General features: G+C 40.2%; 2 protein-coding genes across 4 annotated transcripts in view; both read right to left on the reverse strand.

Moving 5' to 3' along the window:
* LOC111569221 (ras/Rap GTPase-activating protein SynGAP-like) overlaps positions 1-1,802 on the reverse strand; it is a 39,412-nt gene extending 37,610 nt beyond the window's left edge. Inside the window, exon 1 of one of the 3 annotated variants that reach the window (XM_035948629.2) lies at positions 539-1,802. The gene's annotated coding sequence lies outside the window, so the exon portion shown is untranslated. The remainder of the gene's footprint in view (positions 1-538) is intronic. The other 2 variants (XM_035948631.2, XM_023271238.3) reach the window with 2 other exon arrangements.
* A 5,923-nt stretch (positions 1,803-7,725) lies between these two features.
* On the reverse strand, positions 7,726-14,688 carry vps72a (vacuolar protein sorting 72 homolog a). The gene is made up of 6 exons (XM_023271241.3): positions 14,323-14,688; positions 12,116-12,268; positions 10,962-11,082; positions 10,553-10,729; positions 9,016-9,160; positions 7,726-8,674 (listed from the first exon to the last, which is right to left on the reverse strand). The coding sequence occupies exons 1-6, from the start codon at positions 14,437-14,439 to the stop codon at positions 8,284-8,286; spliced, it is 1,104 nt and encodes a 367-aa protein (XP_023127009.1). The 5' UTR covers positions 14,440-14,688; the 3' UTR covers positions 7,726-8,283.
* Positions 14,689-15,203: the final 515 nt, after the last annotated feature.

Here is a 15,203-nt window from a genome sequence, read left to right on the forward strand (position 1 = left end):
GGAGACGGTGCACACTGAGAACTTCATATATGGAAACTCTGATCAAACAGCCATCATTCCAGAGCTGAAGGAGGGGGCGGCCTCTGGTTGCAGATCCTTACAGTGGTTCATTTTGGTTCTGGGCCAAATCATCTAGGCAACGGTGCACATTTCCAGGTGAAGGTCTCCCTGATAAACTGGTTTAATGCTGTCAAAAATAACATTTTACCAAGAAAACGCAAAAACGTGAGCACCTGGCATTTGCATGGAATTGATAGGCAAAAGTTTTTTAATAAAATCTGTACGCTGATGTCCCAGTTTGCCTGAACTCACCACCGTGTCATTAGAGTTCATGCATTCTCCAATCCATCACTGAAGCTGGACACCTGCACTGATACACATTCTACTGTCTGATCTGTCAGGCTGGAAGGTGGAACAGCATCTTCAAACACCTCAGTCACTTCACTGTAAGATGAATCTAAACACATATAGATATTCAGAATGTAACTTTTGACGTGTGTCGCTTTCCCCTCTGCCCACTCTTGTGCCCAACACTTACCCAAAATCACAGGACTTCCTGGTGAAGAAATCTTGACAGCTTAGTTACATCTGTGGATCCAAACTGAATCCGGTGGTGGGCTTCGGGGGCACTTGGGAAGGGGCTGAGGTTCCAGGTTTACTTGCTTTTTGGGACAAAGGTAGAAGCAGTTTGTGCAGACCTGAGAGACGGTTTCCAAATGAATGGCCAGTGCTGTGCTCTTCTTTGAGGGATATCTCACTCATTAGGCCAAGTCGTTGTGGTGTTCAAAGTGGGCAGCTCGCTCTTGGTTTCTCACCGCTATGCTGCAGTGTGTCCGTGCATGCCTTTGTCAAGTGTGAAGGCTTCTGAGGAAAGCGTGAAGCTCACTGTCATGCGGATCCCTTCAGCTCAGTCCATCACTGAAGCCAAAGCTTCCCTGTGAGCAGCAGCAGCAGCAGCAGCAGCAGCAGCAGGTCTGTTGTGGCGCTCAGCAGCTCTCCTCTGCTTCTCCTCCCTCTCTGCTTCCTCTGCTGCCCGTCCTCCAACTCTATCCAGGAACTGTGATGTGATCCCAATGCAGCTTCCTCGGTAATAAAGACAATCTCTTCTGGGGACGGGTTTTGTCATCTTAATTGTTTGTTCTGGGCGCGTGTGACTTCAAACAGCCCCCTGCGTCGCGGGTTAACGTGGGGGATTTTAACTCCTTTTAGCGCATTTGGTCAAACCATCCAACAGAGCCGGTTTAGTTCATCACCTGCCACTTAAATGCACGTTTAGAAGCACTGTGCGGAGATTAACGCGGATCCTGTATCATAGCGACGTTAGGAACCATCAGTAAGGTGATGCCTGTGGGCTGTGCCAACTCTCAGCAGCAACAAACCCGCTGCACATTGCGCGCACTAAAGCCACACAAGCGTCGAAAAAAAATTCAAACATCCTCAATTATCTACAGGCGAAATCCCAAAGATGTGCAGCAGCATTTCAACCAAATCTAATTCATCTGGGTGTTTTTTTTCTATCTTGGAAAGCGTCTGTAGTTCACCCTGCGTGTCATAACGACGTCCCCATAATCCAGAAATTCATTACGAGAAGGGGGATGAATCCGGTGCCAAATTGACGCGGTGTCCTTTGCGCTTTTTTTCTCTCTCTCGCAGTCCGTCACACCTCAAATTTTGGGGGGATTTAACGGCAGTGCACGGGGAAGAGAAAAAAAAGGGGGGGTGCTCGGTAAACGGAGAAGTCTCTCCCTTGAGGGCGGAGATAGCGCGTAAGATAGACACCAGCAGAAACCAACGCCTCCAAAGGCAGCCAGAGTCCGCCCTGCGCTGGAGCAGCTCCGGAGTTTGGAACACCCGAAAATAACACGGAGCGATGACGGCCGATGGCCCACAAGAACCGCGATTGGAAACGAGACTGGGGAGCAACAAAGTTCATTTAAGTTGCTCCTCAGATCCGCTGTGTCAAAGGAGGGATGCTGCAATTAAAGCTGTGCATCTGAAAAAAATAAAACATCTCCATAAACTTATTTTTAGCCAGCAGTGCTGCTTTTTATAGCGCAGGGAACCACACTGTGCGCAATATTTGGACAACATTTTAATAAACCGATGCCCTTGAGCACAGAGGCGGATCACAGTGGAAAATGGATGAACTAAAACAGTTCAGTCCTTGTCAACTGGTGGAATTAAATCCCAAGAGATCTTCAAAAGCTGCAGGTTCACTGTGTTAGAATGGGTTTGTGGTAACTTCATTTAAATTCTGGAATATTGGAACATGCAGCAGGTACAGCTGACATCAACAAACTGTGAATAAGGATCTAGTACAGGGGTGTTAGACTCATTTTAGTTCAGGGGCCACATTCAGCCCAATTTGATCTCAAGTGACCAGGAAAATCACAGCATGATAACCTATAAATAACCACAACTCCAATTTTTTCTTTATTTCATTGCAAAAATGTTCACATTTAAAGAATTATCTTTTTACAAAGCATTATGAACAACCTGAAATTTCTTAAGAAAAAAAAATTCAATTTCAACAACATTATGCCTCAGTTGATCATTTACACATTACAACTTCCAGCTCACAGACTGTCTACAAAGGAACAAAACATTTAGTCACAGGTATCTGGAACTGAATGATATAGTATTTTACTTTATGATCAAAATGACAAAAGGCAGACAAAAAACAAACAAGACAACATAATACAAAAATGACACAATGACAAAAAAAATGAGAGAAACGACACGAAACAAAACAAAAATAAGACAAAAAAATTGACAAAAAAGTTACAAAGCGACAAAAAATGGACAAATGACAAAAATGAGACAAAAAATTACATAAATGACACAAACGAGACAAAAACGACAAAAGCGAGGGACAAAAAATACACAAACAAGTGAGACAAAACACAAAACGACAAAAAAATTCAAAACAATAGAGCAAAACACAAAACGACAAAAATAAGACAAAAAACACAAGCGAGACAAAAAGGAAAGACAAATGACAAAAACGAGAAAGCATCTTTACCTCCCCTGAACGATACGTGTCTTTCAAACTCCATGCGAGTTTATGGGCAGACTTTCTGCTACAAGCCCAAATTGAAATAACCCAGATTATATCATCAGCGTCATTTTCCCAAACTCTGGAAAGCTCCACAAAGAGCCACAGAAAAAAAATAATTATGCAACTCGCTCCACAGGCTGAGTAGTAAAGTAAACTGATCCTCAAGTGTAAAATCAGTGGAGTGCCCTTTTAAGCGCAGCCAAAGCTAATATGAGGATTCAGCAGTCTGAGTTAGCCAAATGAAGTGGGTATTTTCCAAAGTTAGTCTTTTCAAGATGAAATTCCCTCATAGTGTTCAGATACAGCAGAGATCCAACAACACAAGTCAGGAGTCTATTATGAAAAAGCTTATAAAGTTGCAAATTACACTCAATCGCTCTAACTGCTAAACCATAATTATCTTCCTGCTGAATGACAGAAGGTCTTTTTGCACTAAATGAAGGCTGTGGCTCGAAGGAAAGCTTTGTTTACTGCCAGCAACTCTTTACTTACAGATCTGTGAGTATTGTTTAAGACAGACTTAAGAATTGGGAGCCATTCTTCAAGGTCACAGCAATGTTTTTTGTGCTCAAAGGAACCCAGTAACCCGTGCACTGGAGAAATCAACATCAGTGGGTGTCTCATTTGGATTGAAATCGACTGTAGTGGATCTTCTATTCTGGTCACAGTCTGACAATACTGTCCATATAGGTCCAGTTGCGTGGAGGCAACAGCAATTGTTCTGCCTCAAAAGGATTGTTATTTCAATATCCACCATGCAAACATGTTATATAAATGTCTATTGCTAATTGTTAAATCCTGAATGTGTCATAGATCATTTCGTGGGCATACATAAAGATGGCGTTACATAAATCCCTGAAAAAGAATTTGCAACCCGGTTAGAGGTTGGTTTTTATTTCTCTCTACGTCACAAACATGAGGCTGGTGGTGGAGGATGTGGATGGAGCATGATAATTGTAGCCTTTGATCCTTAATGCAAATGATCCTCTGATACACCGACAAAGCAAACACAATAGTGAATAAAACAAATCAATAACCCTCTGTGTTTAAAGTCGTGTTGATAGTAAGACTATGTGACATGTCTCAATTTGGCATTTATGTGTTTTGGTTGCACCAGAGTTCTTTTATCTTCCAGGTTTAAACTTGGTTTCATTGTGTTGATTTTATCTGGAGCTAAAGTGCAACCCAAATCCACCGAATACAAGAAAAGTCAGGAGAAAATCTGATAAAACTGGATCGGGACACGCAAACGCCTCGGTCTGTATTGGGACGGTGGACGGCATCACGGAGCCTTCAAAGAATTACACCAAAGACACAAACTGGAAATGACACATCCGCACTCTTTCACTCTCAACCCTCACTAAATCACTCACATGCACACATCTCCATGGAAACTGATAAAAGAATAGCTGGTCTGCAAAAAGAAGAGACTGACAAAGCAGAACATATACAAGAACTTGGGCGATCAGCAGGAAACAAATTTGTAGAAAAAAAAAATGCTAAAGGATCCGAGCGATCAAAGCACAACCAGAAAATGAAGAAAATGTAACATTAGAATATTTATAATGCTGAAAGAAATGTAAAAATGGCACTTATATAAACCTTTTCTGTCCACAAATGAGACAAATTAATGATCGCAACCAAGGTTGACTCATTTCATGCTGTTCCTTTCATTTGAACATGATTTCAAACTGCTCAATTCAACGACGCAAATCCAGAATGGAAAAAAAACCCAGCAGAAATATTTGAGTAAATATGAAGGAATGAAAGTTACGCGGATGTTGCAGATAGCAGAACAGAGAGGGTGGGCAACAGAAGAGGGGAGAGGACAAGGGAAGGAGTACAGCACAGAGTACAGCACAGTACACCACCTACACTCGTCTCCATGGCAACTACCACACTAGAACGAGCGATAATACAGTTCCCTTCTCTTCCTATTCTGAAAACTGTTCAATTGGTACCATATGCACTGTGCAGCATGTGGGAGACAAAGCTTTCGCTATTCTGTTGTTGCAGAGGATATGAGAAACGTTCGGACGAATTAAACTGCAACGGCACAAAAACACTGCTGGCTAAATATTTTAGCTGCATATATTATATCTGTCTATCCACCCGAGACGTTGGCTTAGCCTGACACCGAATTCATCCTCATCGCTTTAAGGGATAACTTGTTATTTTTCAATTAATGTGTTATTTTCTTTTTCTTCTTCTTCACCAAAGCAAGTGGCACAGTGTGTGGGCAGCAGTTGCTTTCAAAGAACAAGTATTGAGGTTGATAGAATTGAAGAGGCATAATAAAATTTTCCTTTTTTTCCATGCGGTTCACGATGTCGGTATGAATGTGAAGTGACACCACAGCCAGATCGTTTTGTGCAACGTGCTCTTTGAAATCTATATCGTTAAACAGTTTGGCTCGGGGCACTGCTGTGAAAGATTGTGTCAACAATGTGTAGATGGCAACGCACACAATAAGCGGACACTGTGAGCTAAATTATAATTTGGGTTTAGTCATGAAACAACAAGGGAAATTACTTGAGACAATGATTCTTCGCTACACCCACTAACACTTTTTTAGGCATCTTTTCAGGGGCCTTTCATCCTGTTCTGGACTCATTTTGTTTCCTCAGAAATGCTTGTATGCAGCATTGTTTGCAGTATGACAGAAACCATCTGACTAAATGAACAGTGAAGGCGATTTGATCTTCAGTCTTGTAGTTATTTAATACGTTAGGATGACTACGTCACACCCCCATCCCCTTTATCTTTTCTAAAAATGTGACATCTTGAGCTATTTTTTGGAGCCACTGGTCAGAAAATTCTATACTAAGCTTTCAGGTTTTAGAAAATCTAATTTGAGACTTGAGCAAGGTTTTTCAGACAGAGAGCATTGCTCCTATGGACTGTTCTAAAAATGCACCTCCATGTTCCTTCAAATGGTGGAAAGTCTGATTCAATGGCAGAAAATCCTGCAGGTAAAGTTGCTAATCTAGCTTTGGCAGCAGCTAACAACACTACAAAGCAGGCCAAAATGAGGAAAATGGACTACTCAAAAAGAGAACGAAAGACAGTCTGACAACAAATGCATTAAAACACACACTAATAATAGCAAAGAACAGTAATACAAGTGGAACTATGTCGAGTAACTACCAACCTGTACGCCCTCCTCTTGGACAGACAAGCTGCTAACTTAATTTTTCTACTATCCAAATGTGCTATTGAGGTTCATTTGTGTAGCTTGCAATGAGTTGACTGTTGCAGGGTCGATATATATAATTGCAGGACTTTTGTAACATAGTGCTTTTGTGGCTTCCCGTAATTCTTTAGTTTTAGGCATTATGTGAGAGCTGACAACTTCTGAGTTGTGCTACAGCTTGAATGTAAGCAGGAAACCACTCTAGACCTTTGCATGTGCTGCTGATGACATGAAATGGCCTCTTATATACCCTGGGAATACAATGAAGCTTAAACATGTCAAATAGGACATACATAATTATGTAATCAGCTGCATTTTTGATCGGGTTCATTGTATTCTTCAGGTAATGTACCGTTAGTGGTACCAGGCACTGAAATGAACAAGAAATTGAAGAAATCAAGGGTGGTCTAATCATTTTTTCCAGGACTGTAGTGTGAAAGGTAGTTACTGCTGCAGCGTGACTTTCAACCTCGACTACTTTAGGCATTGAAACCTCAGGGACAAATTGTTAACATTTAAAGCCCTGCTGAGCTTCAATGAGACTGAAGCTACAGAACACTGAGCGAGCGAGTGATTTTTGTTCGGTGTGTGATGGGTTAAAGATGCCACACTAGTCAAGCACTCAGTGGTGTACAGAGGTGACTCTGCTGCTCTGTGACTGTGTACTGAGAGAATAAATATAGAAAACCTAATTTAAGGTCCTAGAGGGATCGGCCAAGCAGCATTGTTCAGGACTGAGGCTCAAACAATTTCCTGCTATTAACCATGAAAAGAAAAACACCCTTTTGTAACAGCTTCTCGACCCGCTCAAAGATGCTCCAAATGCTTCTAAACAGTCTGCTTTTTTTAGATTCGGCTGTCTGCAGAGCGAAGTGGCAAGCAGACACTGGAAATGTTAACTATCAGACCAAACAATGAGGAAGAAAAAAAGAACAAGGACTCAAAACTAGAAGAAAAAAGTAATGGCTGTCAGTAAAACAATACAAGGATATCCTGTGCCTGTGTTAATACTCATCAGCATGTAACAGAGGGAGGAATTATAAATGAATTACATCTTTTAATGCTTTGATCAATTAAAACTGTTGCAATGGTTTGTCAGACAGACAATAAATTAAACTCCAGGGCCCAGTTTTGAGAATATGATCTCATGTGGTTTCAGTAATGGAACTTAGACTGAATGCAAAATTACTGTAATGTTTTTAATAACAAACACGACATTTAGTGTTTTTGTCGTCTAGCCCACAAAAAAAAAAAGTCTCGGCGGAAGGATATTTTCAGAAATAATTAAGTGAAGAAGGGCATTACAATACATCACTATTATTCAGGTGAGGACAAGATGAAACGGGCTGCAGGGAATGTTAAACGAATACAACTCTAGAGACTCGTGATTTGGTTCCTACAAGCTGCTGTTCCGCTGTTTGCTTGTGAAATGTCTTCTAAACCCAACCTTAATGAAAAAGTAAATCTTAATTACTCCAAGTTTCAAATATTTATTATTTTGTTGAGAAGTATGTACATTGTGGGTAACAAAAAAACACCGGTAACAAAAGAAATGCAAAAGAAGCAAGAAAAAAGGAAAACAAAAAACAAAGCTGCCAATTTGCAGATTCAAATGTATCTTGAATTCCGAAGGCAAGTTGTCGTTTTTCATCATCATCATCAACCTGGATTTGTCGAGACATACAAAATGCACAAATTTAACTTCCATACATAAAGGCTTAACAAGTAAGATTTCTTGTAGTCTAAGAGTATACAGAAAGTGATCTGGTTGTGGTAACGCTAACACAGCTGTACTTCATGTAATTCGATTTTGTGCATTCAAAATTTGCCAGATGTTTCTTTTAATTGCTTCAACTGTAGCACAGCGACTGTTCAATCCCAAAACGTTAGATTTTTTCTGTAAATTCCTGGTGACAGAGAAACGGTACCGATGGGAATAAAAATAATGCTGACAGAGACCTGTAGTTGGTTGTGTTTTTTTCAGTCAAGTCAGAAATACCCGCCAATTTGTGACTATCTCTTTGAAACTACCCTATGTAGAAACCGCACTCTGCTTGACCACCATTTTCTGGCGGGTGCCCTTCGCAGCTGAGGAGTCGAGTCCCGTCACCCCACCCGAAGTGTTCGGAAATCCATGAGCGGCCACGTATTTACGATACGCCTCTCGGATGATGCGGAAGGCTCGTGTGTTAGCGTAAGGTATGTCTGTGACTGGATCTCGGTACAGTGCGGCCTTGTGGGTGACGGGACAAACCTCATGGACGGGCAGCTGAGGGCTGGACTGGGCGCCGTGTGGAAAAGCCGCCTCGAAAGCTTCGTCGTCGCTGAATGTTATATAAGTACGGGAGCACAGGCCTCCTGCAGGCTGTTGGGCAGGTGTGGTGGGATTCTGTGGTGCAGTCTGGGGAAGGTCCTGATCCAGTCTTCGGAAAATGGAAATCATGCAATTGGTATGCTGTTCACAAGATTTGTATTGTTGCCGTATTTTTTTTGAATGATTGGTTTGATCAAATTTCGGAACAAAAATTAAAATTGGGGGGCAAATATCACAGTAGCAGATTTAAAAATGCTAAATAACATAAGAGATAATCATGAAGATATCTTTTGACACATGTTAATCTAAAAAGGATTAAATACTAATGGCTAGTGCATATGAAGCATATTACTTGAAGCAAACTCAAATAAAAATATATCAGAAAGGTCATCATTATATTTGCCAAATTACCCCTAAAACTTACGAAATCTCACTGGTGAACATACGTACCCCTCAACATCCACGTTTTCTTCTTTCAGAACTGAGTGGGAGACGAGGGGCATGAGGACTGAATGGTAACGGATGGTCGGTCCCTCAAAACGTCGCTTTTTATGGACCTGTTTCTTCTTGTCAGCTTCCAGACGTTCATAGTTTTCTACAGAAACAAAGGTCAAACAATTTCAGACTACTTACTAGTAAATTAATATTCACTGCAACTTTAATCACTATTCAATAACTACAATATGGAGCAAATGTAACTGTGAATGTGATATCCCATACTTACTTATTCTGAAGCCACAAACCTCTGCAGTAACAGCAATGCTACTCAAACCATGATCTTTTTTTTTTTTAAATGGAATCATCAAAAAAGCAAACAATAAATTATACTTAATATATTTGTTGTAATTTATTCTCTATTTGTGTAATGAGATTTTTTTATTTTTCTGCTTAAAACAATAATTTTGGTTCAACTTCTATATGCAAATTTAATGTGGCGTGTGGAGGTCCGACGCATCGCAAAACTTTCGTCAATCGTCTAAACTACCCGTCGGTGAACTAAAATGAGGACAGATTCAGCTACTGCACAGGTTATTTCTCGTTTCAAATTTACTTTTTGCTGAACTGTTGTCATAATAAAAGAGAAAGTTTGCGACCGAGCCGCCATGTTGGTCCGGCTTGAAATCCAGGAGCAGGCAGTTCCCCAGTTGATGCATTTGTCCAATCAGAGGCAGGTAGGATAGTTGGAGAAGAAGGTCAGCACGAGTTGAATACCAACTACTGGCCTGAAGTACACGTCCACCAAGCACGCGATTTTCAGATGTGGCGTGTTTACATGCGGGAAAAATGCATCTAGTGGACACGTAGAGTTTGAAGAGGCTTATAAATCGGCCCTTCCGTCCGTTATTATGGAAAATAATTGGTCCATGACAAACACGATGGAAGAGTTTGAAACACTCGTCAGGAGCCAAAGACTACCGGGAAAGCAGCCTCATGTTTTAAACTGAAACATGGCTGAAAGACTGTATTACTGAGAATAACACCAGAATCAGCGGCTTCCGGACTATACGAGTGGAATGGGACGCCACTGCATGCGGTAAGAGGAGAGGTAGAGGATTTGTTCTACTTGTGAATGACAGATGGTGTAACCCTGCACACGTTTCCATCAAAGAACAGATCTGCAGCTGGACATTGAACTGTTACCAGTTAGTCTGAGATCATACTATCTGCCACGGGAGTTCATTGTGATCACTGCCACTGTTGTTTACATTCCTCCTACTGGACACTCCGAGGCTGGAGAGACCAGGTCCACCATCTCCTCCCACCTTCAACCTAAATTTCTACCTTCATCCTCTCAAGCTTGCCCCTCCTTCCTCCCCCACCAGCTCTGGTGACCTCCATCAGCTCAGTCCCACCTCCCCTCACTCCTCCTCCTCTGTTGTCTTCATTAACATGCTGCTGTTGCGAATAATTTCCTTTTAAGGATCAATAAAGTATATCTTATTTAGTTCTTTATTGGTGGTAGCCTAACTCAGCAGAATGTTCTTACCTAAAGACCGAATATTAATCTCAGCTGTTATTTTGGCCTCGGCCAGCAGCTCTTCCTGGGTGAGAGGTCGGTCACGGTGGGCACCTCTTCTTCTCCGAGGGGCATCCTGACGTTCTTGTAAGCGCAGATTGGTTTTCCGTGTGTGTTCACTTGTGGACTGACGTACAGACTTCCGAGCTAGAGAAGAGTTAAGGAATACAGCTTAAAAAAAGCTCAAGTAAAGATGCTGAATCAATGTTCAAGAACGTTTCACAAGAACTAACCCACCATGAACCGTGTGTTCAAGAACAGTGTGTGTAGGATATTTTCTGATGCAGTTGTGATGTAATTATCATGTGCTTGTACTATTCAATATCATTTACAGGAATGAAAACAGCGTGTAGGCATTTGTGGGAGGTTTGTGTCTTACTCTCGCCAAAATCTTGGAATTCTTGTGGAATCCTCCTTTTGAGCTCGACTTTGGCTTTTTCAGTCTTCTTCTGCTCCTCAGAGGGTCTTTTGGGTTTGGGTTTTGGCACCTTTATAGGCTCCTTGGAGTAAAAAAGATCAAAAGCCTATTAACTGCAAATTTATTTCATCCATGTACAGTTTTGCACCGAGTCAGGACATTTTCTTAAAGCTACCACAAACAAACACACAGTAAAAATATCCATTATTCAAATAATGATGCCCCTTCTCTTATTTTTTGATGTCTGCTTAATCAACTGTAAAATGAAAAAGCAAAATAAGCTACATTTCTTCTGAAAGAAAGTTAGAGATGTGATCTAAATACCGTGATGCCAAATCAATTATGCTGTCTGTTCCCTGAGCTGCTGTTCAGAGGATGTCATTTGGCAACCATTGGCTCCAGTGGAGCTGCAGAACAGCAATAGTAAAAAGCAGCTTCAGGGCTCCAGACTGCACCAATTTAGTTGCATCGTGTCAACATTTCTTGGAGAGAAAGCTACACAAATTTGAGAGGGACATCATTGTGACTTGCAAATCTGCCAGAGTTTTTTTTAAGATAATAACATACCATGTCAAACACCATGTGCGTGACAAATGAGGGTTGTGTATGTTTAAGGTAGAGAGCAATTCATGTTCTCAATGCAGTCAAATATTTGCATGAAAAGTTTATCCTTTAAGATAAAACAGCAAATTGTAATTTCTGTAAATTGGCAATTTATTACCAAACCAGCTATCAGTAATGCAGATATGATAAAACAAAATGAAAGTGCTCTGTTGAATGGTGATTTAAATTATGCTCCTAAATTTTGTGCTGATGCATCACTGCTATGTGCTTTAAGCAGTCCATGTGTGGAGCTGTATGACCATACTAAGTACAGATGCTGAACAATGCTTTGGTGGAGAAAATGGGTGGAAAAACAAGTTGACAGCTTGTAAATTATTTTTTAAAGGAAAAACAAACAGTGTCTGGAACTATGTTGGGAATCATCCCTAAAAATACATGTCTGCCACAAGAACAGTCTGCTTGTCATCTAAAAACACATGAACATAGATTCATTAGGGTAATTAAATTCATTGATGAACGCAAAAGTTTTGATTCAAACTCTGATTTGATACCTTATAAGCTTTAGTGACAACCCGACTTTTCCTTTTAGGTGCATCCTCCTCCTGGTCACTGTCTGGCTCATCACCTTCATCTATGTCAAAGTCACTGTCCACCTCATCCTCTGTGTCTGAATGCTCTCCGTGATACTCATCATCTCCCGATTCCTGAAAGTTTAAAAAAGGGCATTATTTAGCCAACAGTTTATGAAATATGACTAAACAATCAAATGCAAGGTAGTGAAGAATCAAAACACGAACATTTCTCCAAAGCTTTTCTAAATGTTGTGTTCGGATTTTTAATAAAGTTAATACAAATATACTGGTGTATATTACACGTGCATGTTGAGCAACATCCAAAATTGAGCTATGAGATTTAGTACAGAAGTCTCTGACACATCAGATGCACGGAGTGAGCTTACATGGGATAGGAAAAATAATACACTGTGGACAAAAACATTATGGAACTTCAAATCAGCAAATACAGATGTGGCTTAGTTTGGGATAAATGTTAATTCAGAGAGTTTTTGAAAGCAGCAAGACACCAATTATGTCTCTGAACATTAATTATACAGATGAGAGAGAAATGAGGACAGCATATACAAACACTATCAAACTAACAAAAAACATCCTCAGTCACTGGTTGAAAATGCTACAAAATGTTCTAGCATTCAGGTTCAAGTATGTGCACAGGCACTGTCACTGTTTTATCAAAGTTCCCGCTGAGACCAATGAGCCGTCTCAGGTTTTGATGGTGATTTGTTATGTAGCTTTTCTTGTCAGAACTGCCAAAGCAGTCGCTGCCAATTCCCCCTACACAAGCTGACCTCTGAACCAGCAGCTGTTTGAAGAAAATTAGCCAGACTTAAATTAAGGAAACAAATTTGCATCTTGAAGTTTAAGCTGTAAATTAATTTTGCGATAATAACAAATAATGGCGTGTAATTTTATGACACATACAGTGTAGGACTTTCTTCCCTATTTGGCTGTGAAACAGAAAAGTCCAGCATTAAATCTCATCTAGTCAATCCTTACAGCTGACTAACATATTTGTTAGAGTCAGAAAGAAAATTCTGCAGTCACGGTCACTGTTTTAGATGAGTCTTTGCATTGTGGTTTTGATGGCCTGGGCTGCTGCAAACCTTAATGGGAGGTACATTTTGATAGACTCAATTTTTAGGTTTTTACTCTCCATGTTGGAGATCCTATTGGATTTCTCTCAAAGTACTGTTGCTCAAAGCACATCTGATGAGCCAATTTTCACAGCTTTGAAATATCCAGAATATTGAACTGTGGTATTTACTGCAGGAGCAATGACATGAAACTAGTTATACTGGAAAAAATTCTAACACTGTGAGTCTTTTAAGTTGAACACACAATCAGAACTGACAGTTTACTCTGTACAACTACAAAAAAATACTGCAGTCCAATACAGTAGCCCTGCCAATTCTTATAGTAGAACAGTGTATGAAAGATGTTGACTCATCATTACAGTAATTGTGGAAGCTGTATGCTGCTGTCAAACTCTGTTGCATTATACTGATGTAACTAGAGTATTTTTTTCCTCTTCAGTTATATCATTAAGGGAAGACTAAATCTGAGAAATAAATAAAGCTTTAAGAGTATTGATCGTCTTGTGACTGGTACAGTACAAGAAGTTATTTAGCACAGATTCATATCAACCACCATTTACTCATTTCCAGCACTTAACACTTTTAAGAATTCAGTTCCTCAGTATTTATTCGAAGTAATTCGGGGGGGTTTGGCTCCCTATCGGATTATGTTTGTTCTGGCTAATTAAGCAACTAAGCAATACATGTAAAAAGTCCCAGAGAAGTATAAAAAAAATTCTGTAAGGAATATGTTCAAATTGTAAAGGGGTTCTGCTGCTATTATGCAGGTTTTGGGCAGGATAATGACTAGTGCTGTGCTGCAGGACTCATTGTATGCTTGTAATATGCTGTGATTGACTATTACAGTAACCTGCAGTTCTATGAATGAATAATACAAACTAAATAATCGGGTTGCTACTCGTTTGAAACTTATTACAAAGTAATGTGACAACGTGTCAATTTGAGCCGACAGCTATTGGAAAATATACCAGTAATTCCAGTCTACTTGACTGAAACTCGGCTGTTCAAATATTAACCCACTGAAGCTAGCCGGGGTTAGCTGATGCTACCTCGTTAGCGCATCCCGTGTTTATCAGCTTTGCTACTCACATCGTTAAATCCTCCATAAGTGGTCTTGTAGAACTCGTCCTCTTCTTCAGCATCCAGTAGTTTTGACATGCGGTTCCCCGCAGTCTTTCTGGGTTCACGATCGACCGCTAGAGTCATGGCTGCAGTTTCCAAACAATACTACCCTACGTTTGGCTAAATAGCTAGCCGCGTTATACTGTTCTGGCTCTTTTACGGTACCTTTTTTCGTCCAGTCGTCAACCAGTGCACCTTTTCGGAACTTCACGCCATAAATGTCATTAACTTTTGCGTTACTATGTTAGAAGTGCTGCTTTGCTACACGGAAATACAACCTAAATATGCAGCTAACCGCTAACACAAGACTCCATTTTCTTAAAGCTAAACATCACTTCCGGGTCAGTTCATGTACTACCTGTGGAAATTTATGTTCTAACTAAAATTGCTTTCGACTTTAATTTTCATAAAGTTTTACTCGATATAGCAACATTATGTAATTGTTAATAAAAATATTTCTAAATTATTTAGTTGTTGAGTTTACATCAACAGCGTCGTTATGGAAACCAGTTAAGTTTTCTCGGTTACTGCTTGATACTATCGTCATGGCAACGGCATGATTTCATTATATCACACTGATGTGATTGTGGTAGGAAATTACAGTCATTAATCTACAGGTAAAATCAATCATTTATTTCGTAAACCACAAAAACTACTACTTATGTCAGATAAATATAATAAACTGTATAACCACGTAGCCCATTAGAACCATGTGTTCACATGTTTAATGTGCATGTACAGCTATATAACCACATAAGACAAATGTAATGATGGTAAAGAACCAGTAGGTTGAAAACCATTGCATGTGAGGAATGTTCACGTGTTAACTGTCCTACACAGCTCTAACT

The sequence above is a fragment of the Amphiprion ocellaris genome, chromosome 15 (genome assembly GCF_022539595.1).
Source record: "Amphiprion ocellaris isolate individual 3 ecotype Okinawa chromosome 15, ASM2253959v1, whole genome shotgun sequence".
NCBI classification, from domain to species: domain Eukaryota; kingdom Metazoa; phylum Chordata; class Actinopteri; family Pomacentridae; genus Amphiprion; species Amphiprion ocellaris.